The following is a 27698-nucleotide window of genomic DNA, read 5'->3' as shown; positions in this document are numbered from 1 at the left end:
TATAATTAGATCCTAATTGAGAAGATATGAGTATCATTGTACTCGACATGAGAACACGGTATCACCATCGTTGTAACGCCCGTTGGTCTGCCAATGCAAATATCGTCAAATATCATAATCTAGCCCCCGTCCTGTAGTTATTCATTACCCGCATTATCATCATGACACAACTCCGTACCAAACACCATCAGACAGCTCATCACCTGAACGGTAATGTTGTTGTCGGATTACCCCCCTGGACTCGTTGCTGCTGTTGCTGCTGCCCTTGGGGTCTCACGATAAAGTCCTTGTTCTCAATCGTCACACTCTTGGTCATATGATTGACCTTGTACACTCCAACCAGCCGCGCCGCAAGCTCAAACATGTTGTTGCGCAGCGAAATGACAATGAACTGGGCGTTCTTGGTACGCTCCTTGATGTAATTGGCAACGATCGAGACCTGGAGACTGTGTTAGCTGTTATCGAAATACGAGAGAGTAGGGAAGCGATATGGCATGCCCACGCGAGCGTAAGCTTCAATGGCCGATTCGCAGCCGAGTGTCTCAGGGGCAGGGTGGCACTCACGTTTCTGAAATCCAACGCAGCATCGATCTCGTCCATGACATACAGAGGTGTTGGCTTGTAGTGGTGCAAGGCAAACACCAACGCCAGACTGCTCAGCGTCTTCTCTCCACCAGAAAGGTTGCTGATGTTCTTCCAGCTCTTCTTGGGCGGCATCACACTGAACAAGATACCCTCGCTGAAGGGGTCAAGGCTGTCCACCAGTTCCAGCTCCGCGTTTCCTCCCATGGTAATCATCTGATACATCTCCTTCAGCCTGAGGGAGATGGCACTGAAACCTTCCATGAAGCCTTCCAGCCGCAGGCGCCGAAGATCGTCGCACCGCTTCTTGGCCACATCTCGTTGTGCAATGGCAGACTGCAGGTCTGAAGAACGAGCCGCGTGCTCTTCCACACGTCTTCGGTATTCCGAAAGGACGCTCAGGTCGACGTTGACGTTCTGTGTCTTTTCCTCTAGAGCAGCAATCTCGCCCTTGAGTGTCTCCTCCCGCATGTCAGCAAGCTCGTCGGGAGTATACCGGGGAAGCTCGCTGGGTTGGCCGCTGTGCTCGCCCTCATCTTCCTCCTCTTCCTCGTCGCCCTCGTCCTCTTGAGGGGCGTCAGTCATGTCCACATCATCTTGAGGAGCGTCGTCCATATCCACGTCTCCATCGTCACTCGGTTGCGGCTTGACCTTCGGCTGAGACCTGGACTGGCTCGAAGAACCGCCAATGAGGTCGTCGATGTTCTGAAGGACAAGCTTGGACAGCTTGTCGTCCCAATGGCGGAGTCGTCTTTGGTTCTCAACAAGAACCTTCTGGTTCTCCTCCAACTTGTTGCGCATCTCAATCTCGACTGCTCTTGTCTCATTCAGTTCATCCGTCTTCTCATCCAACTCTTTCTTAAGTGACTTGAGCTCCTTCTTCTTGGCGGCCAGGCCCTGCTCAGCCTCCTCAACTTGGGCTTGAAGCTGCTCGGCAATCTCGCCCTGGTTATTGATGTCGTTCTCAAGCTTCTCTAGATCACGGGCGGCTGCCTCGAGTTCTTTGGTGGACTTCGCTTGGTCTTTTTCGAGCTTGATCTTTTGCTTCTCAGCCTTGACCTTGCGAACCTCGGCATTGGAGATTTCCTCATTGTTGGATGAAATCTCCTCCTTGATGGCGTCGACCTTGGCTCGCTGCGCGCGAAGCTTCTCACCTCCCACCTCCATGATCTTGTCCTGCAGAGCCTTGATCTCCTCTTCCACGCTGGACGTCTCCTCATGAAGCTTCTCCACCTCCTTGTTGAGCTTGGCGACCTCCTTCTGCAGAGCGGCAATGCGGTTGTTGTCAGTGGCCGAGGGCTGGTGCTCCTTGCTGACCTCCTTGATGCGTCGTTGAAGGTCGGCGACGTTCCTTTCAGCGCTCTCGATTTCAAGGTTGAGCTTCTGCATCTTGGTGTCGAGCTGAGGGATCTGCTCGTTCAGCTCTCGGAGGCGAGTCTCACATTCTCTCTGGTATTCTTGGAACTCCTGGAACTTGGCCTCCCATCCATCGCGATCACTCTCAAGCTTGGCGACCTGGTCCTTGCTCACATCTGAGACGAGCTTGGAAGACATGAGGCCTCTCTTGACAGTTGTACCACCACCCGACATAGTACCAGACTTGTCGATGAGTTCTCCATCAAGAGTAACGACTCGCCATCGCTTTGCGCCGTATGCGATCCTGTTCGCCTGAGCGAGGTCTGTAGCGACGAGGGTGTCTTGCATGGCGTGGTAGAAGGCGGGTCGGAACTTGTCTTCCTTGGCTTGGACGAGATCAAACAGACGAGGGGCGTTCTCAGGAGTCTGGATAGGCGACAGGTCTCGAACTCTCAGCTTGTCCAAGCAGATGAAGTTGCCTCGTCCAACGTTGTTCTTTCGGAGATACTCGATACACTGCTGACCAGCCTCGACAGTCTCGGTGACAAAGTTGTCAAGTGCACCACAGGCTGTTGAGATGGCGACATCGTACTTTTGATCAATGGTACCGAGGTTACCCAGGCGTCCATGGAAGCCGTCAATACGGCCAGACTCCTTCATGCGCATCAGCGCAGCGAGGACGTTGCCCCGGGCCTGCGTGTTAGACAAGCTTGAACGAGCTTCATCGGCCTTTTGACGCGCGTTGGAGATCTTGGAGCGGATCTTGGGCTCCTGTTCGGAGAGAACCTGCAACTCAGACTCCATCTTGGCTGCCTCCTTCAGAAGCTCAGCCTTTTCCGCTTGGCAAGACTTGAGCTCCTTCTTCTTGGCGGCCTTGCCCTCTTCGATGGAGACAATCTTGGCCTCAAGCTCTTCCAAAGCGACAGCACCAGCATTGGCTTTCTCCTGGAGAATGCTGAGCTCACTCTCCGCGACAGCAATTGCTGACTGCTTCTGGTTGATCTTTTCCATCCAAGGCTCCAGAGACTTTTGAAGAGTCGCGATTTGGTCAGAGAAAGCTTGAGTCTTGCCCTTCAAGCTGTCACGGATCTTGGTGAGTTCGGCTTCGGCAGTCTGAATTTGCTCCTCAAGCTCGCCGATCGCCTGGGTTCGGATTTCGATTTCCTCCCCACATTGCTCAATGGTCTCGTCGGCTTCGGCGGATGTTGTTTCGGCGTTGGCGATGGTCTTCTCAAGCTTCTTGCGCTTGTCCTCCAGGAACTTTCGCTTTTCGTCGAATTTGACACGCTCCTGCTCAAACTTGGACATCTCCTTAACGAGAGCCTGTGTTTGCTTCTCCTGGGCCTCAAACTCCTTGGCACCCTTCGCGTGCTCACTTTCGAGACTCTTGATGATTTGCTCACTGCCGTGATGTTTCTCAAGCTCGGCGTCGAGCTGAGCTTGCATTTGGCTGATGGCTTCCTGAGTCACAGCAACATTCTCGCTGCACTTGTAAAGGAAGAGCTGGTAAAGTGCAGACTGCTTCATGGCCAGCTCGTTTTCATCTCGGATGTAGGCAATTGCCTTATCCTTCTTGTCCTCGAGGCTGTTCTTTTCCTTCTCGACGTGCTGAACTCGACCGCTCTTCTCCATGCAAACGTCGTTGAGGGTCTCAACTTCGGCAGCAGATTCTTCGATTGGCGTCTTGTACTTGGAGGTTCCGATAATGTCTTCGAGGTACTCGAGCAGGCCGTCGTCATGCTCGTTTGCAGCCTTGGGCTTCATCTGAGCAATGGACTCGACTTCACCCTGAAGAATCAGGAATCGCTTGTGGTCCAGATCGACGCCTCGGTCTTTGAGGAGAGTGGTGACTGTCGTAAAGTTGGATTCCTTGCCATTGATGTAGTATTTGCTCGAGTTGTTTCGGAACGCTTTTCGTGAGATAATGAGTTCGGAATCAGGAATAACCTCGTGGCCACCACCAGGCTGAACACGTTAGTAATGCTAAGATACTCGGAAGTAAGACAACATACCTGATCCATGACCTCCTGGAAGTGAACCGCAACCTCGCAGTACTCCAAGTTGGGGTGTTGAGCGGAGTTGTGAATAAGGGCTGAAATTTTGCCTTGTCGCATCTTGCTGGCTCGGAAACCAAAGACGAAGAGGAGCGAGTCGATAACGTTGGACTTGCCAGAACCGTTGGGGCCAACGACGGAAGAGAAGGACGCATGGAAGGGACCGACTTCTTGTCTGCCGGCATAACTCTTGAAGTTGTTCAAGATGAGGTGCGTCAAAACAATACGGGCCTTGGGTGTTGTGTCCTCCACAATGGGTATGGTCACAGTCCGTGACTTGAGCACAATGTCCATGGGCTTCTCCATAATGGTGTCCATGGGCTTGATAGGCTTTATGGTAGCCTGGGTATCATCGACGGTCGTAGTATTCACACTGGATGTTGAAGTGTCCGCCTGGGATGCTTCTATCCTTGAGGTCTCTGGGGAGCCGGCTTGCGGTGTGGGAGGAGGAAGGTCGGGGATGGATCCGATCGAGCTTCTCGTGGATGCGCTCTTGCGCTTCCGGGGTGCAGGCTTCTTCGCAGACTCGGGCTCAGGCTTGATCGTCGAGTCGGCATCAAACACCTCGCTGGGCTCGATCGAGGCGGTGGAGGCGGCACTCTTGCGGGGACGGCCTCGTGGTTTGGGTGCGGCAGCGGGAGTTGACGACTTGCGTCCACCTCGTGTTTGCCGTCGAGGGCTTTTTTGCGGCTCTGGCTCATAGTCCTCTTCCTCCTCTTGGATCTTAGAGCGGTTGGAGACGAGGTCATCCTCATCATCAGAGTCGATGATTGCGGTGCGTCTGGTGGCCCGCCGGGTCGGTCTTGTCGGTGATGCGCCCGACATTGTGAGTGTTCGTAGGGGTATTTAATCGAAAAACGACGTATTGCTCATGCAGCGCAAATGCCAGGGCGTCGCTCAAGGGTGTTGGGTTGAGATGATAATAAAGTGGTTGCGCCCCGCGTTTGTTTGGAAATGTCCCAATCAGTCCCACAGTTTGTAAACAATCCCCTGAAGGCGCCTGCCAGCGCGGGGTGCCCTGGCGCCAGCTAGGTCACGTGAAAGCGCGACAGCTCGGAGCTCTGCTTTGACCGTTTCGCGATGGTTGATCAAGCTCTTCAAGCTCCTCAAGGTTTCTACAGTTACTCCCAAATCCAACAAAATGTTCGACTACGCCAATATCCACCATGTATTCTCCTCTGAGGCGACGAACCCATACGATCGCAAGGCCCAATCCGACATCGAGGCTTGTCGCAAAAGCTTCGATGGCGCACTCTTCATCGACCGTGTTTTGAGGGCTGTGGGAATCACCAAGGGTAGGTTCTAACATGGATGCAATACCGTCGCATTTTCTGATGTCGTTTTTACAGCTAAGATCTACCCTCCCAAGACCGACAATGCGCTGAAGCAATTGCACCAACAAATCTGCGAAGCCAACATGTCTATGCATCACAAATACTCCATCTTCTACTACATCCTCCTCGACTTTGACCAAACCTCGGAACACGAGAGCGTCTCGGAGGCCTTTGTAGAGGCATCTGGAATGCCCAAGAAGTACGAAATCTTCATGAAGGGCCTGTGGTATCTTGACAGACACGACTTCTCGGTAGGTCCCCTGACATAGTCATGCTCACAATCCACTGACCTGTCATAGCGAGCCCTTGAATACATCTCGCACCCTTCGCTCATCCCAGACTTTGCCGACGACATCATCACCGTCCTCGTCCGCCGCGCCTCCGAGAAAGACTTCAGTATCGCGCTCTCCTACTTCTATGCGGTGCAACCTATCTTGAAGACCTCGGCCGCTCTCGAGTTGCTCTTCGATGCCATGGCGCAAACAAATGTCTCTGAAGCGCTCTTCTACTCTCGGACACATCCTCCTCACACCCGTGAGCTTCTGTTCCGAAAGCTTGTGGGCGCTGTTCTGGACTATCAGGGCGAAGACTACGCAGACCGGGCCGCCGAGCTTGCGTTTCTCCCCTTTGACGCTGCCGAAGAGGGATGGTTTGAGGAGTACCTGCTGAGGGGCGACGGCAAGACGCATAAGAAGGCCAAGGATACTCTTCTCATTCGAAAGATCGCCTGTGATCAGTTCTCTGATGTGTCTAAGGTTCGACAAGGTGGACACTGGTCCGGCATTCTTGAAGGCATCAAGGGAGGGATCAGTGGACATGCAGAGTAAAGTCATTCTGCTGCCTCAAATTCCAGCTCTTTTGTTTCTTTGGATTCTCTCGAAAGTTGGGAGATGGTTGGGCATAGCGTCGGCGTTGATTTGGGTTAGCTGCGTCGCCCCCTTTGGCCGGCTAACGGTTATTACAGAAAATTTGAGATCCATTAACTATCTATCATTGCTTCGTTTATCTCGTTCTTCATGTCGTTCCGGAATGTTTGCACTGGGGGTATAAGAAATCTGCCTTCGCATGGTCTCAGTCGACATGCTATTTCTCGACCACCTCAACATCTTCAAAACCATCTTTGTCTTCGTCATCCGACCTTCTCGCTACCTCTGCCTTCTCGAATTCGCCCGAAAGATCCGCTCGTTTCATGTTAGGGCATCCGAGGATGGAACACACCAAATCACAAACACTACCATGGCCGCACTGTGATGTGCAATTTTGCATGCAATCATTTCTTGTGGATGTGGAGGTGGACGTAGAGCTGACAGTCACGTTCTACAACGAAGTCATTAGTCGGTAGAGCATGGTAAGAGTGAAAATGAAACTTACCCACTTCACCAGCTCATGGGTTGGGTGAGGCATGGCCAGGCTTGTGGTGGCCAGGAGTAGGAGCAGGAAAGCTGACAGCATCTTAATGAGCTTTGGGATGTTCGATGCAGATAGAAGGCTTGAGTTCTTGGATAAAGAGGATGTCTGGAAGCTCAAGAGATGGAATACCGGCCACCGCTTCTTATACCAGTGGGCGCCTATATCAACCACTGGTGTTGAGTCGGTAGCACACCCATTCGTGCCAATAGTTCAAAAGCAAAACACTCCAAGGCGCAAATAGAGCCCAATCAACTCATGCTCTAGGCTGCCAAGTCGGGCTGGCGATGATATTCATGGTGTTGCCACTAGACGACGCTGACAGCGTCGCAGGGCTGATCAATCCGGATGCTTGACGCCCAGTATTTGCGGGTCTGACGTCGAACCCCCCTGCCAACAGACTCTAAGTGGTTTCCGAAAGTCTGGATGATGTTAAAAACCTATCACGCTCAAGAATGATAAGCAACGTGCCGGTGTCTCTGGCCAATGGGATCTTGCCATGGCATCCCGGGAGCGAGGACCAAGAGCTCGGTTGGGTCTCATCGTGGGCGTACCAGATATTCGGGTCGAGGACGGCGGTTAGATGAGAAATGTGACACTCTTTTTCCTACGCCTTTTGTCTGGGGCTGGAAAAGATGGACGAGTTGATGGGTGCACGTCGCGCCCCCAGGAACCTGAGTGGCCTGAGGTGATCACACAGATGACATCATTCAAGACTGAATACTTCATGAATATCAAGCCTCTACTCTAACTTGCAAGAGCAAGAGCTTCTGCCTTGAAGAATGAGTATTTGTCCATATCTCAAACTCAATATCAGCGGACATGTAGAGTAGGGCCCTATGAACTTGGCAGATGGTTGGGCATCGCGTCGGCGTCGATGAATTAACCGCATCACCCCCTTTTTTGAATGATTAAGGCCATACTTTTAGGCAATATGAATCATTCACTCTATTAAGGCATATCTTGCGCACTTCATTTTAACCGAGGTGTGCCAATGGTCGCCGAATGGGTGGACAAACAGGACATGTTTTGGGTCCCTCGGGACACCTTCTATGAATCTAGCCCATGTAAGATGATGGGCGCGTGCCCTCTATTTCTAATTTTATGCATGCTTACTCTCTTAAACAAAGAGCCCATGCCTTTGCCGTTGCAAAACAAGTACTCTGGCAGTCAACGGCATTTGCCCTGTCCTCCAGCGAACACCTCAACCACAGACTTGCTACTAACATGTTAGACTAGACGTTCGATGACACTTTGGGCGGGGCTATTACCTTTCGTTTCTTTTTGAAGTCCGTATAAAGAGAATTCCAAATCGTCCTTGCGGTGCAATCCTCAGTACCGTATACAGTGGTTGTGCAGTCAGGCTGAAGCTTGGTGCGCTGTTCTTCAGACATGGGCAGCCAGGGGCTCGTGGCATGGCCACGGGTACTAAGGGTAGCAGAAACAGCTCGTCCATATCTTGAAGAAGGAAAGTATCGGAATCAACGGAGAGTACGCGGCGGTACTGGGTCTGGTTGAAAGCAAGCAGCTTGGTGTAAGAATCCGCCCACGTCCCTTCAGAACGAGGTAGCGTTAGCAAGCGATCCCAGGCATGCCTGTTTTGTGAAAATTTACTGTCTACACCAATTCTGCGTTGGATAGTAATGGAAATGAGGTTGACGTTGTATTTATCTCGAGCTTTTCGGAGTAGGTGGCCATCGTTGCTCCTGTCGTCATCAGACTTGAGCATGCGGGAGGGAAACATGATGACACGATCCGCCTTGCTGGACAGACGATGCAAAGACTCTAAGAACGTGACTGAATTGCATAGGTACTCGCTGTTGGTGACATACTGTATATATGCAAAGCGCGACCAATCGATGTCAGTGTTGGCATTGGGCTTCGGGGCACTCTGGGAGAGGCAGTCGCGGTTTTGGAAGAGGAAGAAGATGGAGAAGATAGTAAGGACAACAAGGATAGCTGTCCAGCGGTAGCGCTTTGATGCCGTGAGGCATGGTGATAGTCGAAACATTATTGATTCGGCGTGCATGTTGATTGCTTTGCTCATACATTGGGAGAGTAGACACGGGAGCTGCCACTGCCTGCCAGTGTCAACATGGCATTGTCAAACATAGGAACTGCGCTTGTATATGGGTTACTTAGAGACACATAAACCTCTACATACTCTCAATGGAAAGCTCAACCATTCCTCGAGAGTTATCATTTAGAGCGTGGTTCACGTTCTTTATCAAGCCGAGCTCAAAGGACAGTGAACCATACTCAAGCCACCTCCTTCTATTAAAAGCAGTAGAAATGACAGTGCATCACATTTTCCATTCCAGAATCTCAATGAACTTGTTGAGGCATTGGCTGGCTTTGTTTTCTGCCAAGTCATTTTCTTTCTTGATGTCTGGTTCCTGAGCCTCCCAAGCGAGCCCTTTGTTCCTTCATGTCCGGGCCGACATGACTTCAAAGCCACGTATAGCGCTTTTTTGAACAATTATTAAAGCTTTAAGCCTTTTTTTTTTTTTAAGAAAATTTTTTTTTTTCCTGGGGATATAGCTTTCTGGAGGCTAGATAGGCAGATAATCTATCTACACTGGAGTGACACTGACACATGGTCTATGTCCTGGTCGGAGAAGAGACGGCCAACCTCTCGTCATCAAGGTATCCACAGTCGTAGATGGCCACTTCTAAGGCCGCAGTCTTTCCTTTAGTAGACACATACATGAGATCTACATTTGCTGTCTGCAATGAATCTCGGAGCAGTCAGGCGGTATCAAGTCAAAAAGCGGTCTGAATGTCTGCCCGCTAGATCAGATACGCAGGGAAACTGAACAGCAAAGTAATAGGAAATATAGTCAAAACAACTTTTGGAATCGCGATGTTGCCCTCAGAGGACGAGAAGACCAAGTGTGGTGGTAGTGAGAAACCACCAACTACCCCTATCATCGCATGACTCTCTTAGTATCACACCTCCTCAAGTGAGACTTGCATTTCCCGCCTTGAGAATCTAAACCAAAAAGGTCCACGAGGTATTTTTTAGACTCCTAGTTTGGACGAGAACGACCAACAACTATGCGAGGCAGCATGGGCCCTCCTGCAATGGTGGACACTGCTTAGCGAATAAAGGGCAAGGGACTGTCGAGCAACCAACAACGCCAGGGATGGAAACAAAACACTGATCTTTTAGAGTTTGAAAATGTTGGGGGCCTCATAAATAAGTCAAGGATCCCTCGAGTGTGCAATGACGGTCAACAGCGAGAGGAGAAAGGGCAGCAACAACACGACTGATCGGCCGTTGACATACACCAACACGAGTACCTTCACACTCAGTCTTCCAGATGTAAGAATGTTTTGGAATGAGTGTGCACTGTTTGGCTTTCTCTATCCCTACAAAGACTTGACCGGTACAGTCCACGACACTACCCCATGGCCACCACGGCAAATTCTTGAGCTTCCTGGCCGTCATCCTCTCCCGCCCTCCGAACAATCTCCACCTCCACAAGCTCTGCCGAAAGGTCGGCTCGCTTCTTTTGCGGGGGGCAGCTGATGGTGCACAGCATGCCGCAGACCTCGCTTTCACAGCCTTTTGTACAATTGCGAAGGCAATCCGGTGACACGATAGTAAAGTTCTACATACGCAGACGTTAGTTGAGGAGTCAAGAGAAGAGTAATGGATGAAACATACGCGTTGGTGTAGTCCATGCGTGGAACTAGAGACAGGCTGAGGCATGGCGAGACCTGCAGTGGCCGAGAGGAGGACGAGAAGAGTTGACAGCATCTTGACGAGCTCGGTTGCGTCTAGTTGAGTTTAAGATGGCAAATTTTTGGATGAAGAGAGCGTGTCTGTCTGATCTCACCAACTGGGAGACGGACAACTCCTATTTATACCCTTATTCCAGCACGCGCTGATGTCGGTCAGGCCACACTCTGTGTAGAAGAAGACATGATCTTCACTCAACTGCATGAATAAAACCCAAGTAACTCGTATTCAGTCCTTTGACATCCCCGCTTGGACACTATCAACGCAATGTGACCTCGCGGTGCAACTGCAGTGCTTTGCACACCAGTCACCGTGAGATCTGTAGTCGGCCCCCCTAGGAAACCAGATCCGAATGGTTACCGATAGGCTGGATCAAACCTACCGCTAGCAACCAGATCACCTTACCGTCTGCCAAGGCAATGGCCAATAGGATCCTGTAATACCCATCTCGAAGAGTGAGCATACAGGTCTCAGGGGTTGGAATCATAATAAAGTGGTTTTCTTCTCCATCAGTTTGCAATAAGGATAGCTGATAGGCTGCTGGGGATTTCCAATGGGTTATGATTTGCTCAACTGTTAGCAGGGAGCTTGACGATCAGTAGCAAGAAAAGCGAGATACAAAGCTACCCAGCGAGACAGCTGCGTGAAATAAGTATAAGTACATATACGTTAGCGTCTAAATAACATTTCCAACCCTTGAGACCTGGAGTTGTCACTGGGGCCAGGGCCTCGGTTGAAGCCACGGGAAGTCCGATACCGGAATAGGAAGATGGGATCTTGTGATGATGGCTGTGAAATGGAGGCTTGAAGAGAAGTTAGTGAATTAGGTCTATAGTTTACTCAGCGAGAGTGTTAGTTCCTAAAATGGAAATAAGACGCCTGTTCAACTTGTATTGATTGATTAGATACTCGGTCGGTTCTAGCCGGGTAACTGTGGGAACGGATCTCGGTCTTCAGATCTACTCCCCGCACTCGCCTTGTGCTTCACCCCCATCTTGGTAATCTAGTTCTTTTAACAACCAAGCATCACTTGACCGTAAACCAAGCCTTCAATACCTATTGCAATATGTCTCGAACCCCTGTCTCCTCCAAGAAGGCCCCGGCCGCGGCGGCCAATCTCATGAACCAGGCCATCATCGCCAATGGCTTCGTCTTCACCTCGGGCGCTCTCGCCATGGATCCCCAGACCGGGAAAATCATTGACGGCGACATCGAGGCTCACACTGTATGCCCAAGCTTTTGCTGCATGAACTCTTTAGATTAACACGCCCAACAGCATCAGATTATCCGCAACCTCGGCGCCATCCTTGAGGAGGCTGGTTCCAGTCTCAACGATGTTGTTGAAGTCAACATCTTCCTGTCGGATCTCAAGTACTATGGCAAGATGAACGAGGTGTACCAGAACTACTGGGGTGACATTAAGCCCGCCCGGACGTGAGTTTTCCAAGTTGATCCATGTCCCTCATAAATGCTGACTCTCCACAGGTGTGTCGCTGTCAAGACTCTGCCCCTCAACGCAAACATTGAGATCAAATGTGTTGGAGTTGTCACCAAGCCCAAGTCAAAGCTATAGATAAAAGCAGTCAATTAACCAACCATCTCAATTTATACCAGAGTTGCGAAATCTCCCCTGCGCCCTCTTGTGCCAGTCACAATCTATCTCCCGACACCCCACAAATGTTCCCTAACCAATATCCCGCTTCTCTAAATCATGAGCCTTCATCAAGCATTCGTGAACAAAAAAGAAGGAAAAACAAAAAGACAGACGCTGCCCCAAATGCTCAAAACAAATACAAAGACTCCATTGCAATGCTTTTCCCACCTCTTCTCACCCTTCTCATCAAGGCATCTCGGCCGGGGTTCGGCGCTCATTGTAAGTTCCCAGCTCTTGTGGGATGAAGTGAGGATATGCCTGACTTGGGTATGCCTGGCTCGGATAAGCCAGCTTCATATCGTCAGATCTAGACCAGCCTGTCTGTACCGACGCCAGGCTCATTGCGTCCGACTCTCCCATCGCTCGTCGCTTTCGTCTTATGATCAGCCAAACTAAGAGACCAATGCAGATCAACCCAGCAGCCCCGGCACCAGCTGCGATTCCGGCCTTTGCTGCTATAGGAAGGCCAGTGTCTGATTGAGGCGTTGCTGTCGCTGTCGCTTTCGGAGTTGTAGTCGTTTCGCTAGCCTTGTCTTTGTCCTTTTCGCCCCGGTCATCCTCCTCATCTTCGTTGTTCTGATTGCTCTCATCGCCTTGGTCTGGGTTCGCTGAGACCGTGCTGCGGGGTGTCGCCGTGCAAGTAATTTGACTGTCGATGGGTTTGTTGTTTGGATCCAGAGCCACGAGGTCTTCGAGGGTAGTCGGGTTGGCCTTCCAGATCGTGAATTTTCCGGCATCCTCATTGGTGGCGAGATAGGCAGCGGTGAAGAAGAATCGGCCGATAGAGATGAGTCCATCCTGCATCCTGTTGATTCTGAGGAGGGGCTGGGAGTCATTCCGATAGATCTCTCCATTCTCGTTGATCCTCCGCTCCGGAACAATGAGCTGGTTGTTTGGGATGGTGATGGATAGGCCCGTGTTCAATTTTATAGTGAAATCTCCATCATACCTGAGTTGACTTGTCAGTGTTGTTCGCATTCCCCCACGCAATGAGCATCACTTACCATGGCATCTCGGGGTCGAGCAGAGCGCTTTGATAGTCAACCCCTTGCATCCTGCTAGCGTTCATATACTTGCTTCCGATGGCATCCAGAAGCTTGTCAAAGTATGGTTCCTGGTTCAGGCTCATGACATATGAGTTCTGAGGGACTATGCATGCCCGTAGCGGTTTCTCCTGGTTGCTCGAAGCGAATAGCGACACGTCGGTGCCGTTGCGGAAGTTAAGGGAGAGGCCGCTGATTGAAACCATCATCTTACTCCGACAACTGTCTTTCCCAAGTGTAAAGTCCATCTCGTCACCGTCTCCATAAGTCTTGGCTCTGTCATAGCCCCCAAAGACTAGGGACCCGGGAGTGTCGTCCTTGGGGCCGACTGAGTCCATGCCCCAGTAGTAACCAACGGATCTCGAGGCAATACGTCCAGCGTTTCGCAAAGCGCTCAAGACTGTAGACTCTGTTCCCACTCCGAGAATGTGTTGCGGACTAAGGCCGTACAAGCCCCAGGTGTCCTCGGAAGCAACTGGCTGTGCCATGGGGAAGCTTTTCAGGGTGAGTTCATTACCCAGATACAGGGTGCTGTTGAACATATGGTATGTACTACGGTCCCAAGTCTCCGCCATAGGTGTGTATTCCGTACTTGTGTCTTCGTCAACGGTCGAGTTCTTGGGTAAGTAGAGCCCCCCGCGGTATGTAACACATTCTTCATCCAAGAAATCGGTCTTTAAACATGAAGGCCCGTATACGAAAGTGTTATTGTTGGCCCTTGTACAAAGTTAGTTTGTGTGAGTATCAAGAGACTAGAGACATGAACACACCATCGCGGTATAAAAGAAAGTGATTGTCCTGGCTCGCCAACCTTGAGATTGACGCCACGTCGGATATATCCAGACGCCAAAGTGACATTCTCGATCGGCAGAGATATGGGACGAGTAACGCAGGTATCATCAGCGGAGGAAAGAGAGAAAAGGAAAACGAGTATCGTAAAGAAGTGAAGGGAAGGGAAAGAAACGAATGAATAAGCCATGGCGTCTCTTAACGCCCAGCCGGCTAGGATCAAGAGAACTAAACAAAGGAAACAAACTCAACGGGAAGATAAAGCTGACTGAAGTACGATAAAGAGGCAGCAAGTCGAGTTTAACTAGGTCATGGCTGGGACGAGTTCCTCCCATCTATGGCATCTGCCAGCATCGCCTCCCAAAATGGAGTCTGCAGACAGGATGCGCGAATCGTCCATTCCCATGGGAGCTTGCTAGGGCTGAAGGATTCTGTTCCCACACACATGTTGCACGGCCCCTGGGTATAATGGCATGTTGAAGGACGCATGCATGCACCTGGTGATAGAGCCAACAATGGATTCAAGGCCTGTAAGTGTCGTCTTTCGTCGACATCGTCAAACTCGGACGCAAGGACTGCAGCTTTGCTCAACCCGATAAATTAAGAACATGATTCAGTATAACCTCCCTCCACACTTGACTCTTGGCGATTCCCCAGAGTTGCGAATGGGCTCACCTGTGATGTTGTCGTGAAAAACTGTCTACCTTGCCATCCCCAACGCGATCGGCCCCGACCTTGCAACTCCCCCGGTCCGTCCCAGGTTTCACCAAGCGCCCAGAAACCCTTGCAACGGGTTCCTCCAGCCACTCTCTTTTTTTCTTCCCCAAGATGTAAGCTAATGTAGTCGTGTTTTGTTGCGCGCTTAATCGTCTCGCCGGTGGGCGGCTACAGGTGGCGCGATGGACAGGGCCTCGACTACGGCGCGGCAGCCAGACATTCGCCGGCAGGCATTTCTTGGGTTTGCGGAGGAGAAATGCCAATGGCGATGGTAGACATGGGCTTCTTTGAGTGGGCTTCGGCGCTTGGCGTCTTGACGCCGGTTTTCTTGCTTGGAGCTTGCGCGTCCACGGTTGACTACTGTCAAACAGGTGTAGATGGGAGCTGGGTAAATATTGCTGTGTGAGTGAATGTCCAAGGCGAGGTTTGCAGGCTCATTGCTCCCGGTCCTACCTCACGGATCGCAACGAAGCTCTCGAAAGAATCGCTCTCAAACTTGATAACACAAACTCATCTTCTGAGTCACACAAGCCACGCGTTCATTAACATGTTCTATTTAACTCCGATGCCCATGTTCTACGAAATCGTTGACCCCGGCGCCTCGGAGATTCCGAGAGAGCGGTCATGAAACAGGACAGCTGCAAGGACGGAATACCACCCTTATCTGGCACCTACTATAGAACCAAGTGTGCTCTGTGTTTCATAAATCCAGGTACTGATAGCCTTCTATGTCGCTTCAGTGGCTACGACCGACCTGTTGGTTCAGTATGCATCGGAGCTCATTCCACATTGCGGAAGACCTGATAAACTAGGCTCCAACGGCCCCCAAGTTCCACTTGGAGGATGAATTTACATGAAGCTAATCTAAACAGAGCATGGAGTGCGATGTTGAGATCAGTTCAAGCTGAGGTACAATGAGTTAGGATATGTGTCATGAATCACGCGGTATCGCGTTTACCAGAAGCGCCATTAGAGCGGAAAGTGGTCTGAATCTGGTTCTCTAGCAGAATAGACGCTGAAACTTGCTTAGGAGTCTAAGACTGGGTACTCGCGCTTAAGGGAGTGTGTGTTTGTGGGTGGCTGCATTCGCGTGGCTTTAAGACAACGTCCGTCATGATGCACACTGGAAACTCAATCAGCCCAATGCAACCCTTGGTAGCCGAAATGCAAGCCCAGCGCCCCCCTTGAGGCAAAATCTTTGAATATTATTAAATTAGACGTGTGATTTATGGTTTGTGATGAACCGAAGACCTCTGGCTCAGTGTCCGAGACCGCCTCGTCCACGCCTTTAGGGTAGCGGCATCCATGGTCTGGTGCCTGCAAGACACTCGACAAGTATGCCCATACTTTAATGAAAACTCCAATGAAAGCTTTAAATCTTATTCTGGTATCGTTGAGCTTGCCTGTTCTGAAGTTTGAAGTTGTGCATCATTTTCTGCCCACGTCCTCAGGCTCACAGAGAGCACGCTAGATCCTCAAACCGTCAACCACCAGTCAACAGCTGAGACTCAGTCACAGAATCAGCGCCATGTAGAATCATTGTGGTTATTTTATTTTATTCAATAATATGAACAAGTCATCTACTCAGCTATACATGTTATAAAATCCCGCTTCGTGGTATCTAAATAAATCTGAAACCTCAGCTACCTCTACAAAAACCCGCTTTCCCCAGCGCTCAACACCCAAAAAAGTTATAGACATTGTGAGAATTAAAAAATATCGTCCCCCAGTTCCAAACTGTAAATTTTCAATCATGAATTCTTCTAATCCGTATTAACCAGGCATCTCGTAGGGGGCCTGCTTGGGCTGGTTATCCGCCGACATCTCCTGGGGGATGTAGTGCGGCACGCCTTGAGTGGGATATCCGTTCTTGGGCTCGTCCGGGCTGGACATGTATGCGGCTGTTGACTGGTAGTGGTGCTGTTCCGCTGCGGCCCTGGCGTTCTTGCGCTTCATCAGCCACCAGACGAGGAATGCTACGCCCGCGATGACGGGGACGCAGATGCCGACTGCGATGCCTGCGACGGCACCGGTAGATAGACCGCTGCTTGCTTCAGCGGGAGAATTGTCGGTGTTTTTGTTGCTATCGTTGTTGCTGTTATTGCTGTTGCTATCCTTGCCGTCGCCTTCGCCAGGGTCAGCTGAGGCGGTCGGGGCAACCGTGCAGGTTGCCTGGGCGTTGATGGACTTGTTATCCTCGCCGAGGGCGACAAGGTCCTCGCTGCTGGTCGGGTTGGCCTGGTAGATGGTGAATTCCCCGGCATCTCTGTTGGTGACGACGTATGCGGCCGTCAGGAAATAGCGGCCGAGGCTGGGGAATGCATCCTTGGACACTTCCTGGAGCGAGTTGATGCGAATGACAGGTCGGGATGAGTTGGTGACAATCTCTCCCTTGTCGTTGATGATCCTCTCGGGGACAATGAGCTGGCGGTTGGGGATGGTAATGTCCAAGCTGCCGCCCAGCTTAAAGGTCAAATCACCATCGTAACTGCGCGTCAAGTCAGCCAATAGCCGCAAAGGTGAGACAGTCAGCACAACTTACATGTCCCTGTCAGGGTCGAGAACGACGTTCCAAAAGTCAATCCCCATGCTCCGACCGTCCTCGTAATTGTCGATGGCGCGGCCTAGGTTGGTAAAGTACGGATCATACGGCATGGCCATAACATTTGGTAGATCCGGAACAATGCAAGCCTGGAGCGCCGTGCCGCCGTTGTCATCCTCGAAAATGGAAACATCGGTTCCATTCGAAAAGTTGAGAACTATGTCCAGGATGTTGACCACCATGCCGGTCGAGCAACTGGCGTAGTTGGAGAGCTGAGTTGTCAAACCGTCACCCAGAGCCTTGGCCCTGTCGTATCCTCCTAGCACGAAGGAACCTCCCCTTTGGTCCTTTGCCTCGACGCCGTCGAGACCCCACCAGAAACTGAACGACTTGGAGGCGATACGACCCGCGTTCTTGAGGGCCTCCATGATGGTAGATCCCGAGTCCATGCCGATGAGGTTCTGCGGCGAGTAGCCCTGGAGATCCCACGTTGAGGTGTTTTTCGGGCGGGCGATGGGGAACTTGTTCAGAGTCAGGTCCTCACTCCAGCTGATGGTCTCGGTGATAATGTTGTATGTGTCTTCGTTAAAGGGCTCGACCAGCGGCTTGTAGTCCGTTGCCGTGGCGCCCTTTGTGTTGGACTTTGAGGGATCGTAAAAGCCTCCTCGCCATGTCTGGCAGGAAGCCTCTTTGCCATCATTATCGCACTTTGGCCCGTAGACGAAAGTATTGTTGTTACCCCTAGACGCAATCAGTTCCAGCTCGGATGACTCGGTATAAGTCGCAATGACTTACCATCGAGGCAAAAACGACAGCTCTTGCTCCGGAGTGCCGACTTTGATGGATATGCCCCGACGGGATTGACCCGAGGGAAGAGTCACATTGTTAATGCCCATGGACAGAGGCAGCGGAACGCAATCCTGGGCCATCGAGCTGCCCTCGAGGAGCAGCATCGCGGCCCAGAAGTACAAGGCTGAAGGAGACTGCATCGTGAAACCTGTCGAGGATGCCCTCAATGTCGACCCAATACCATATTATTACACGATAAGTGTTTCGAAGGGCAGAGTCGATCTCATCCGCAGGATGATCGACAAGACAGCAAAGAGAAACAGAAGAAGAGTCAAGTTGGACGGGGAGGGGGCGCCGACAGAGAAAATGAGAGTGTGCAGCCGGAGTCCGGGTCCGCGCCAGAACCAACAACTCACCCAGGGATCGCTGTCGCCATTCTCTCAAGATGCAGCGGGCAGAGGGGATGATCTTCCCACTCTTGCTCTTCAGCCCCCAAGGGACGAGCAATGTCGCACCCAACAGCACAGCATGGGAGAGGCTGTCCCCATGTCGATGCCTCCGCTCAAGGTTGGCCGAGATGCAGGTAGGCGGCAACCCTGTCCCGCGGAACCAATTAGTTGCGCCTTTGAGCGATCCTTCCTCCATATTATTGAACCCCTGACGTTTCGAGTTTTCCAGCCTCAACCAACACTCAATACTACTTGGTTCACGTACCTACCAGAAGCGGACCACCCATGCTGGCGCCGGGACAACCGGGAGAATTCTGAGCATTGCCACTTGAACGCGAGATTCTAGGATGCACCACAAAGAAAAGACATCTATTTATAAAGCTTTCGAGAATGTTTTCACAACTCGGAGACTTGAGTTTCGTTGATGGTTTTCAAAAAGATCGAGCTTGAGCTAGGCGAGCGAGCGATCGCTTAAGGGACAGGGCCGCTCGGTTACTGGGTGCGGCGCTAACGTTATTCTGGAAATTGCTAATTATGGTTAATGCGTCAAAAGATGGCGCATCTTCGGCGCTCTAAGAGGTCGGGCCCAATTCTGTTTCTGTCTTTGACAAGAGCGGGACGCTCCGCTCACAACACACATTTCCGTCTCTAGTCCAGGCACGACGGGCCGGGAAGCAGGCAATGCATCCTTTTGACAAGAAGTCAAGTTCTGAACTGCCGAAGAAGGATCCTGAACCGAATCCATCCATCCTGCGAGTCTGCCTTGGACAAACAGAATACCGCCTTGTGGTCCCATCACTGCCCAGTTTCAGATAGATCGCTATGGAGACCCCTACCTACACATCACCTCCGGGTCTCCGCGCCAGGCGCCCGTTACATTCCTGGCGGGCGCTTAGCACTGCGCCATTCCATCTACGGCTGTGCCAGTCTCTAGAGAGAGCTCGTATCACGGTCCCGCAAGGCGACCTGCATTGGGCCAATCGATGCCAGACGGAGACGTCACATCAGGGGTACGAGGGCCATAACTCCCCCGTCTCCATCTGGATGGTGTCAGGGGTGGGTGATTGGTCGTGGCCTTGAGGATGACACTCTTTTGCCTGGCCGCCTTCTTCGAGATTCAATCTGATGTTTCGTTCCCCATAAACATCTTTTGCTGCATTGTCAGAGTCTTGTCGCGGAGCGGGGTCTTCATCGCGACTTGTCGCCATGATCTTTGTCCACGCGCGACGGCATCGCGTTGCCATACCCCTTGCGATTCTCATTTTGCTGATAATCGGCCTAAGCTACCAAGGCGTCGCAATTCCCGATCAGAACTCTTGGCCAAAATGGTCATCACCATCTGCGCCCTCACGCCCGCCCAGCCCTCCTGCCGCCACTCCAGAACTCTCCAAGGATTATCTACAGGAGGGTCTAGAAAGTGACTGGTGCGAGGAGAGATATGGGCTCAAGTATCTCGAGAACGCTCGCGACTCGGCAGTGTCCTACTGCAAGCCTGAGTCTGGCTCGGGTTTCCACTGCTTCTGGTCCAGCACCGCCGACAGCCGGACAGACGCCATGTGTTATGGCCACGGCGCAGTGTTTGACGCCCAAAAGAAGAAGTGGCGGATGGACTGCGACTTGAGAAACTTGACCGACGAAGAACTTGAGAGAGGCGTTCGTCAAGTACCCCAGGATCTCACGCGCTACTGGTATGGCACCGGTCCCGGGCATGTCATGCAGAGCTATGTAACTACGGATGGAGGAAAGGGAGATGAAAAGACCAACAGAACAACCATCCTCCTCAAGCGTGAGGGTTCCGGTAACCCCTGGCACTGCCTGATGGAGATCATGAGTCTCGCGTATACTGTCGACATCCTCCAGATCTCAGTGGACCCGGACACCAAGGAGCCCTTCCTCACTGCCAAGGACGGCGAGACTGCTCAGGTTGTTGTGCTGGACGACGAGGCAGACGGCCCCTACTGGGACCTCTGGAGACTCTTCGCAAAGCTGCCTATCCGTCGCATCGCCGACTTGAAGGCCGACGAGCCTCCGACAAACATCATCCTCCCCTTCGCGGGCGGCAGCAACCCCCTCTGGCAAGGCGACTGGACACCCAACGGCTGTAGGGACTCCCCACTTGTCACGACGTTTGCCAAACGCGCCCTCGCCCTATACGGCGTCAAGAGGCAGAACCGCACCAACGACGTCGTCGTCACCTTTGTCAAGCGCACCGGTACCCGTTCCCTCCACAACGAGACGGAGCTCCTGAACGCTGCGCGCGCCGCAATCCCCAACATGAAGATCAACGAGGTCGACTTTGCCACCATGAAGTTCAAGGAGCAGCTCGAGGTGGTGCAAAAGACGGACCTCCTCGCGGGCGTCCACGGCGCCGGTCTCACTCACACGATGTTCCTCCCCCGCGGCTCGGCAACCCTCGAGATCCTCCCCGACGAGTTTTTCCACAAGGGCTTCCGCAACCTGGCGCAGATCATGGGCAACGGGTACTTTAGCACCCACGGTAAGGTGCCCGGCGGGACCGACAGCGACTGGCAGAACAACGCGGTCGAGATTGATGAGGACAAGTTCGTCGAGGTGTTGAGGGAGGCCGTTAGGAGCTTGTACAACAGCGGTGTGCGGAGTCTCGATGCTGTGTGAGAGGCTCATTGTGTGAGACATTCTGTATGGCGTTCTGGTTGGGTTTTAACACATGGCGTTTTCGGGAATGAAAGAGGTGGATGAGATTAAAGAACGACTTGATGTGATGTTGGAAAGATATCTGGTCAGCCATCTATGTTTCGAGAATTAGTCACGTCCACAGTTAGGATTTACTAGGGATATGAGATAGACTATGTTTGAGGGCGATCCCCCGTTTGGTAGTACAAATACACTTGTAGCATGATCTACTTACTCCCATTATACCAGAAATTACGAAACATTGTATCTAGAAAGATGGCCTGGATGCATGTAAGCTGCATGAACATGATTGAGGTCGGTACCTGCATGGTGTGTAGCAGCGTACAGATTGAGGTATCAAGCCATGTATCACTTGAGGGGAGGCCGCACAACATCTCGCATCTCGGTCAATTAAGAAAGATAGAATTAGTTTCGCATTTTTAACCACGGGTATTCTTCTTCTTTCACTCTTCTATCCGATCCCAATTCAACCACTTAAACTGTCGAGTCTTGGTGACTGGCACGCAAACCCTCTAATATGTCCAGTTAGTAACTAGTCAAACAAGAAGGGTTCTGGGAGCATGTCGCTCACCTTTCGGATCACTGAAAAGTCAGTGTAGAAATTATTCCAGATTTCTCTTTCTATGCAGCTCTCCTGGGCCTGCTCGCCATCAGCCGTCGGGCACTCGGGCTGGTGCTCCTGTCGCAGTCCCAGATCCTCAATCCACGGCTTTGGGACAGGCCAGTCAGAAAAGTGCACATATTTTGCTTCATTGAAGACCGCGACAGGGTCCCATTCTTCTTTGTCGGAGCCAAGATAATGAGTATGGTCCTTCATTCGAAACTCGGCCGTTAGCATAGCGTATGGTCGATGTGGAATCACCATTGCGCTGTCCAGATACAGCTTGTTGAGAATTTCCATGTCATATTCGGTTTTTTCGACGGTATCAATCTTTTCCAAAACTCTCTCGAACTCGTCTTTATCAGGTTGCACAACCATAACGTGGGACGAAAGCATCTTCTTTGGAGGGTCGTCCCTCATCAACCAGTAGGCCCGGGGCATCGCAACTTGACAGGGAGGGATTCGGAAGAGCTCGTCCATTGGCTGGAGTAGCATACCGTCCGAGTCGAGGGAGATGAGACGATCATATTTCGTTTGATTAAAGACGAGGAGTTTGGTGAAAGAGTCGGCCCATGTTTCTATAAACAGCATTAGAATCCTGAGTTCCACCACTCTTTACCCCCCATGCCCGGGATGTCTTACGGTCTTGACCTTCTCGATGCTGGATCTCAATCGGCTGCAAGATGACATTGTATTCGTCGCGAGCCTTGATCAAGAGTTTTCCCGCAAGACTGGTTGATTTTTGGGCATCAGGCGCGAGCACTTGGCCAGGGTACAGCATGAGTCGATCTGCCTTGCTGCCGAAACGGTGGAGTGCTTCGAAGATCATGAGCGAATTGCAGAGGTATTCCTCATCGGTAACGTATTGGACGTAGGCAAATCGAGACCAGTTGATACTGTCGCCGCCAGTGCTTTCGGTGATGTTATCGCCGCCCTCGCCAGCCTGGTCGTCGTGGCTTTCGCTGTTATTGATGTCGCCTTGATCGATGTCTTCATCGCCGCTATAGCTGAGGCTCTCATCATTCGCAAAAACTTTCCCATGGTGCTCGTCTTTCTGTGCGTTAAGATTATCGCCGCCCGGGAATGAAGGACTCCCCGGGTACCCGCCTGGGGTTGTAGTAGCGCGCTCAGTGCTCTCCGGAACTGCAACACTTTGAACCCTCCATGCGTCTGGTAGAGGCACGTCCGGGTAGTCGCACTCGAAAAGGTTGAGCAAAAATAAGAAAAAGATGGTGAGGAAAATGAGGCTCGGCAGGAGCCTGAGCAGACGCGACATGGTGGAAGCGTGCTGTCTTTCACCTCTACACCGCGGGTGAGCCAGGGGGGCCGTGGAAAGTGGAGGATGCAAAGAGAAAGTTCAAATAATGGTGTATGAAGAGAAGATTGTGATTTGCCCCTTCTGAGACGGCAAAGGGAGAGCCAAAGGGAAAGGGAAGGTGCCAGTGAAGTGCTCCTTCTCCCTCACCACGGCGAATAGGTGTTCCAGCTGAATAGACTGGGAATCTCCAATTAGCCCAAGGCCGAATCAAGGGATTTAAGAAATTTAAGCAGCATCATGAATGCCTCGGATGTGACAGGTGGTCAATCTATTGGGCTTGTGTGGCTTACATACTAGATCTGTCAAGGGAGAGTTGGAATGCGACATCAGTCTCAGCGCCGAATCGATCATACCCGTGTACTAAAAGAAGTCAATGATATTTCTTGGAGCTTCCCATGCTTGAAGAAATAGGCAGTTGAATACATGATTCCTGTTTTAGAGGAAACTGTATTGATTCATGTCGTTATGTTCATGATTGTGTCTACTTGGCCCCGAAGAAACTGTTCCTCTCAGGCGATGGAAGTGATGATCGAAGCCTATACCTGAGAAATAGAGAGAGATGAGGGTGTCTGATCTTTCTTGATTTGTATGTCATTAGAGAGGTTATACCCCGACATGATGATTGGAACCCCTTCTTTCAACGCCCCCAGGTCGAGGGCCGGAGCACGACAAGTAAGATGCAAAGAAGACGGGACTTTACCCCCCATACTGCATCTCGCCCTTCTCAATTGTGAACACCGTCAACTCCTGTGTATCACCTCTAGGTACTATCCACACCCTCGCTCGGCAATGCTCCTCATGAATCTTAACACTTCTTCGTGGCCTTGTCGATAGTACCTACGGGGTACTTTACCAAACGCCCTTACACACCCTGGCCCAACTGGGGCACAAGAACAATGGTTTGGCCCTTGTCCGTGCCAATTTAGTACCGCATCTGCTTCCCAAAGCCGTCTGTTCTTCCCTCGAGGGACCCTAGAAACTCGTATTCCGGCGGACCTAATATTGGGCCCGATTTCCCGCCATTCACAGACCCTGAGTCGCATCGTGTGGAACCATTTTTAGAGAGCCAAGACCGGCGAACCGAGCGCAAAGTTGGCCGACGCTTGTGCCCATGGATCCATAGATTCATGTGCAGTGTATTGAGTCATGATTGGGTGTTGTAATTCAGGAACGGGGAAATCTATTAAATGATCTTGAAACCTTATCGTGATTGGAGTTTTATCTTAGCTCTAGTTTTCCGGCTTTTCCTTTACATGAGCATCACCCCCCCTCGACCGTCAACTCTTGTGTATCACCTCTCCCCCCATTTTTCGCCTATTCTTCACCTTCCTCCACTCGTCCTCCTCTTCAAGTTTATTTCCTCAAGCCTTCTTCTTGGCCTTCTCAGCAGCCTGGACCTTGGCAAACGCCCCGACAGCCTCCCAGATGCTCTGGATGAGCAGAGGCACGGGGATCATGATCCAGATAAAGTTGCAGAAGAAGTAGTACCACCAGAAGTAGAAGCTCTCGGGGCGGCAGTAGACGATCTCGAGGACGCGCTTGCTGAAGAAGCAGGTGCCGTAGTAGAGGAGGTTGCCGTAGATCTGACCCAGGCTGATGATGAGCTGTAGGGGGAATCGGATCGGGTGGTCCTTGACGATGGCCCAAGCCAAGAGGAACGAGAGGGGGCCCCAGGCGAACGCAGTGATGCCCTCCATGCAAACGAGGAATGAGTCCTGGGTGAGGTAGCGGGAGTCGGAGAGGGAGTACTCCTTCCACAGCTGGGCGAAGAGGTGGTCCTGGGCGGCGAGATGGGCAAAGTGGACAGTAAAGTAGCCTGCAAAGGTTAGTATTTGATCAGTGAAAGATGGGTATAGTTCGACATACCCTCAAAGAACAAGTGGATGCATCCGCAGAGCGCAAACCAGAGGGTGGTTCCCGTCGCAACCTTGGAGAGGGTCCGGCCAGACTGCTGGATAAGCAGCAGCGTCACGGCGAAGATGGCCAACGACCCAGCGACAAACGTAGCCACAAGGACCGGCGAAGACAGCGAGTTGGCGGCATAGTGCGCGAGGGGAGCGTTCAATGGATAGTAAGGATGCGAGGGAGCCTTGCCGCTCGCGTTGACGGCGTTGACGATGAATGCGGCGCCTTCCATTATGGCAGGATGTCAATTGCAGTGGTCAATTGAAGAGGTGAGTTGACTGGTATGCTTGAATCCAGATTAAATCGAATTGTCTCTGGGCCGTTGATTATTTATTGTATTATCGACATTGGCTTGTCTTGTTGATCTTCACAATCGTACCTGCGCATCATCGTAGCGAGATTCTTGGCGCTTTCGGAAAGTCGAGATCCGGGCTCGTACCATGGTCTCTTTCCCCCCGCAGATCCGGTACCCGGATTCTCAAGACAACTCTCCGATTGGAAGATCAGCAACCATTAGACAGGGGAGAATTGATCTTTTATAGCGGACGAGGCCGTTAGCTCTCGGGCTCCGCGGATTACGCTTGCCCCCAAATGTCATCCTTTCGCATTTTGAGGCTCTGTGTAAGCACAGTACAATACGGATACGATAACGATTGAAAGCGGTCAATTAGAACGTCACCGTCTCCATTCGGACTTCGCCAAGTGTGCCTAAAAGATCTTCTCCCGGAGACATTATCAGCGACAGGTCAACCCGCTTCTGCTCAGCTTCCACCATGACCAGAGTATCCCGCACTCTTCCCTTCTCTGGGACTCTCGGTATACCAGCCCAACTCGTCTTTGCAGGCAATTGTCCGTCTCCGGTTGCCCATTCCTCCCAGGACATCTCTTCGACCTGCACTGGAGACGGAGAGTTCTCCCTTGAGAGGTCGCTCGTGTAATACACTTGTCCCTCAACCTCCATGATCTTCTCGGCCACCGCCGCAGCGCCGTCGCTCGACCACATGCCCTCCTGTCTCTTGATCTCGTGCAAAAACGCAATGCCTCTTCGTCTGAGCCATGGATGTCGACACCGCTGACACGTCATGAACACGGGCACGATCAGGCCTGGTTCCAGAGACAGAGGCGATTGCACGTGGGTGTTTGGCGTGTTGGACCACAACAGCTCCGCGAGAGTGAGGATGCGCTCAAAGTATCCGAGTAACCTGTCCCATCGCGCCTCGGGCCCGTAGCCTCCTGCAGTGATGCACATGCGAAGCAGCGTGTGATACAGCCTGATGGATATGGCTCCTATGGCGTTGTGTGGATCACGGTTCCTCTCAAAGTCGGCCATCTTGTACTCCCATGATGCGATATCCTGCATCAGATTCTGTATGATGGCCTCTTCGCCCTGTTCGCCGTCATCCGCCACCAATGTCTCACCCAACAGCATGAACCTCCTCATCAGACCAAACAGCGCCGTGCCCGCCTGCGCATAGCTCTCCAACCGTTCTACCTGGCGCATCAGGGTGTCAATGTACACTGACCGCGGTGTGTTGTCGTAAGAATACGGAGCGCTGGAGTCGGAAAATGTCATGGCTTGTAGGTCGAGTCGCGTTAGGATCTCAGCCGCACTCATTGTTGCTTCACTAGTCCCAGCCTGCTTCAATAACCGGTGTCCAGCAGTAATGTGAACCTGACTCTCAGACCAGCGCCCCATCATGTTGGTGATGGATAAGAGTGCAAGGCTTAAGGACAAAAGTCTCGTTGGGTCTTTGACATCCTGAGCATAAGATACAGCGCGTGCATAACTCTGATGCGCCTGGTCCATGAGCCCTTGGCTATTGTGATGTCCATGCCCTTGCCAGAAAAGCTCATGCCGTTGATGAAGAGCCCCCAACGCAAGCGTAGCATGCCAAACAGCAGGTTCACTATGCGCCAGCTGAAGCAACTCCCTGGTCCAGAACCTCGAAGGGATAAACGAAGCCGTCGACGGCGCCGTCAGGTTCCGAAACACGTCAAACAGCGACATGCTAATCGGCGTCGGCGAATGGCTCCTGTGCCGGGGATACTGGGAAAGAGCCTGAGAAATAGGCCCGACGACGGATAGCTGGCGCGCGGCTTCCGTAAGTTGGCGACGTGTAACGGTTGAATCCTCAGGGAGATATCCATCGCACCGGCGCTTGGAGTTGAGACAGCGCTGACACGAAGGCTTTGCCTCGTCGCACTTGACGCGGCGAATGCGGCAAGTAATGCATCCCGTTCCCGATTTGCGCGGCATGTCGAACTCTTTTTTCGAAGTAAATTACTAGAGGAAAAATGCATCAGCATCAAGTTTTGATGGCTGAGATTGCAGTAATAACATGAAACCCCAAGTTTGGAATGGGGGCACTGCGCCCCCGTCTCGCGCTTAGCGAATACATCCACGGGGTGGCTAGGCAATCATCGCAACCAGCACAGCCGCAAACCGCGTATACTGAGCACACTACGAATCAGAAGGATCACGCGATGCTACCCTATTTCATTATCTGAACATGTTAAGCGAGGCTTTGACCGCCTGTCAAGTGTCGAATTGGCTGAAAGACCCACGGTATGCGTCATGTTGGGTGTTGGTCCAGACTAGAGCTCATTGGTTGTTCTTTGAACGGGTGCTCAGCCCTACCCGCAGCAGGGGCTGATGAATAACCTCATTATGGGGTGAGAGAGACCATCAACCCAGTTAATGGAACTTGGTCATTTCTCTTTAGGTTTCGGCCCTTTTGGC

The 27698-nt window shown here is 51.8% G+C and overlaps 9 protein-coding genes across 9 annotated transcripts; 3 read left to right on the top strand and 6 right to left on the bottom strand.

The window, feature by feature from the left end:
- Positions 1-199: 199 nt before the first annotated feature.
- LRP88_03413 (condensin subunit SMC4) lies at positions 200-4817 on the bottom strand (the record flags this gene model as incomplete). The annotated part of the gene is made up of 3 exons (XM_083240033.1): positions 200-439; positions 565-3903; positions 3951-4817. 3 exons carry the CDS (start codon positions 4815-4817, stop codon positions 200-202), a joined length of 4446 nt encoding a protein of 1481 aa, XP_083105163.1.
- Positions 4818-5133: 316 nt separating this feature from the next.
- LRP88_03412 (nuclear pore complex assembly-domain-containing protein) lies at positions 5134-6153 on the top strand (the record flags this gene model as incomplete). Its single annotated transcript, XM_083240032.1, has 3 exons — positions 5134-5287; positions 5342-5577; positions 5626-6153. 3 exons carry the CDS (start codon positions 5134-5136, stop codon positions 6151-6153), a joined length of 918 nt encoding a protein of 305 aa, XP_083105162.1.
- Positions 6154-10137: 3984 nt separating this feature from the next.
- Positions 10138-10496, bottom strand: LRP88_03411 (uncharacterized protein; the record flags this gene model as incomplete). The annotated part of the gene is made up of 2 exons (XM_083240031.1): positions 10138-10347; positions 10404-10496. The coding sequence occupies 2 exons, from the start codon at positions 10494-10496 to the stop codon at positions 10138-10140; spliced, it is 303 nt and encodes a 100-aa protein (XP_083105161.1).
- Positions 10497-11544: 1048 nt separating this feature from the next.
- Positions 11545-12051, top strand: LRP88_03410 (uncharacterized protein; the record flags this gene model as incomplete). The annotated part of the gene is made up of 3 exons (XM_083240030.1): positions 11545-11703; positions 11755-11912; positions 11964-12051. The coding sequence occupies 3 exons, from the start codon at positions 11545-11547 to the stop codon at positions 12049-12051; spliced, it is 405 nt and encodes a 134-aa protein (XP_083105160.1).
- A 267-nt stretch (positions 12052-12318) lies between these two features.
- LRP88_03409 (uncharacterized protein) lies at positions 12319-13663 on the bottom strand (the record flags this gene model as incomplete). The annotated part of the gene is made up of 2 exons (XM_083240029.1): positions 12319-13081; positions 13137-13663. 2 exons carry the CDS (start codon positions 13661-13663, stop codon positions 12319-12321), a joined length of 1290 nt encoding a protein of 429 aa, XP_083105159.1.
- A 2791-nt stretch (positions 13664-16454) lies between these two features.
- LRP88_03408 (uncharacterized protein) lies at positions 16455-18212 on the bottom strand (the record flags this gene model as incomplete). The annotated part of the gene is made up of 3 exons (XM_083240028.1): positions 16455-17169; positions 17224-17964; positions 18019-18212. The coding sequence occupies 3 exons, from the start codon at positions 18210-18212 to the stop codon at positions 16455-16457; spliced, it is 1650 nt and encodes a 549-aa protein (XP_083105158.1).
- A 1455-nt stretch (positions 18213-19667) lies between these two features.
- Positions 19668-21095, top strand: LRP88_03407 (glycosyltransferase family 61 protein; the record flags this gene model as incomplete). Its single annotated transcript, XM_083240027.1, has 1 exon — positions 19668-21095. One exon carries the CDS (start codon positions 19668-19670, stop codon positions 21093-21095), a length of 1428 nt encoding a protein of 475 aa, XP_083105157.1.
- Positions 21096-21666: 571 nt separating this feature from the next.
- LRP88_03406 (nucleotide-diphospho-sugar transferase) lies at positions 21667-23011 on the bottom strand (the record flags this gene model as incomplete). The annotated part of the gene is made up of 2 exons (XM_083240026.1): positions 21667-22313; positions 22378-23011. The coding sequence occupies 2 exons, from the start codon at positions 23009-23011 to the stop codon at positions 21667-21669; spliced, it is 1281 nt and encodes a 426-aa protein (XP_083105156.1).
- A 1403-nt stretch (positions 23012-24414) lies between these two features.
- Positions 24415-27215, bottom strand: LRP88_03405 (Emopamil binding protein-domain-containing protein; the record flags this gene model as incomplete). The annotated part of the gene is made up of 3 exons (XM_083240025.1): positions 24415-24869; positions 24920-25142; positions 25638-27215. The coding sequence occupies 3 exons, from the start codon at positions 27213-27215 to the stop codon at positions 24415-24417; spliced, it is 2256 nt and encodes a 751-aa protein (XP_083105155.1).
- Between the last annotated feature and the right edge of the window lie 483 nt (positions 27216-27698).

Source organism: Fusarium phalaenopsidis (assembly GCF_050370095.1).
Source record: "Fusarium phalaenopsidis strain FUZ10S chromosome Unknown contig_32286, whole genome shotgun sequence".
Taxonomy (NCBI): domain Eukaryota; kingdom Fungi; phylum Ascomycota; class Sordariomycetes; order Hypocreales; family Nectriaceae; genus Fusarium; species Fusarium phalaenopsidis.
Note: the sequence above shows the minus strand (reverse complement) of the source record. Positions and strands in the feature narration are given on the sequence as shown.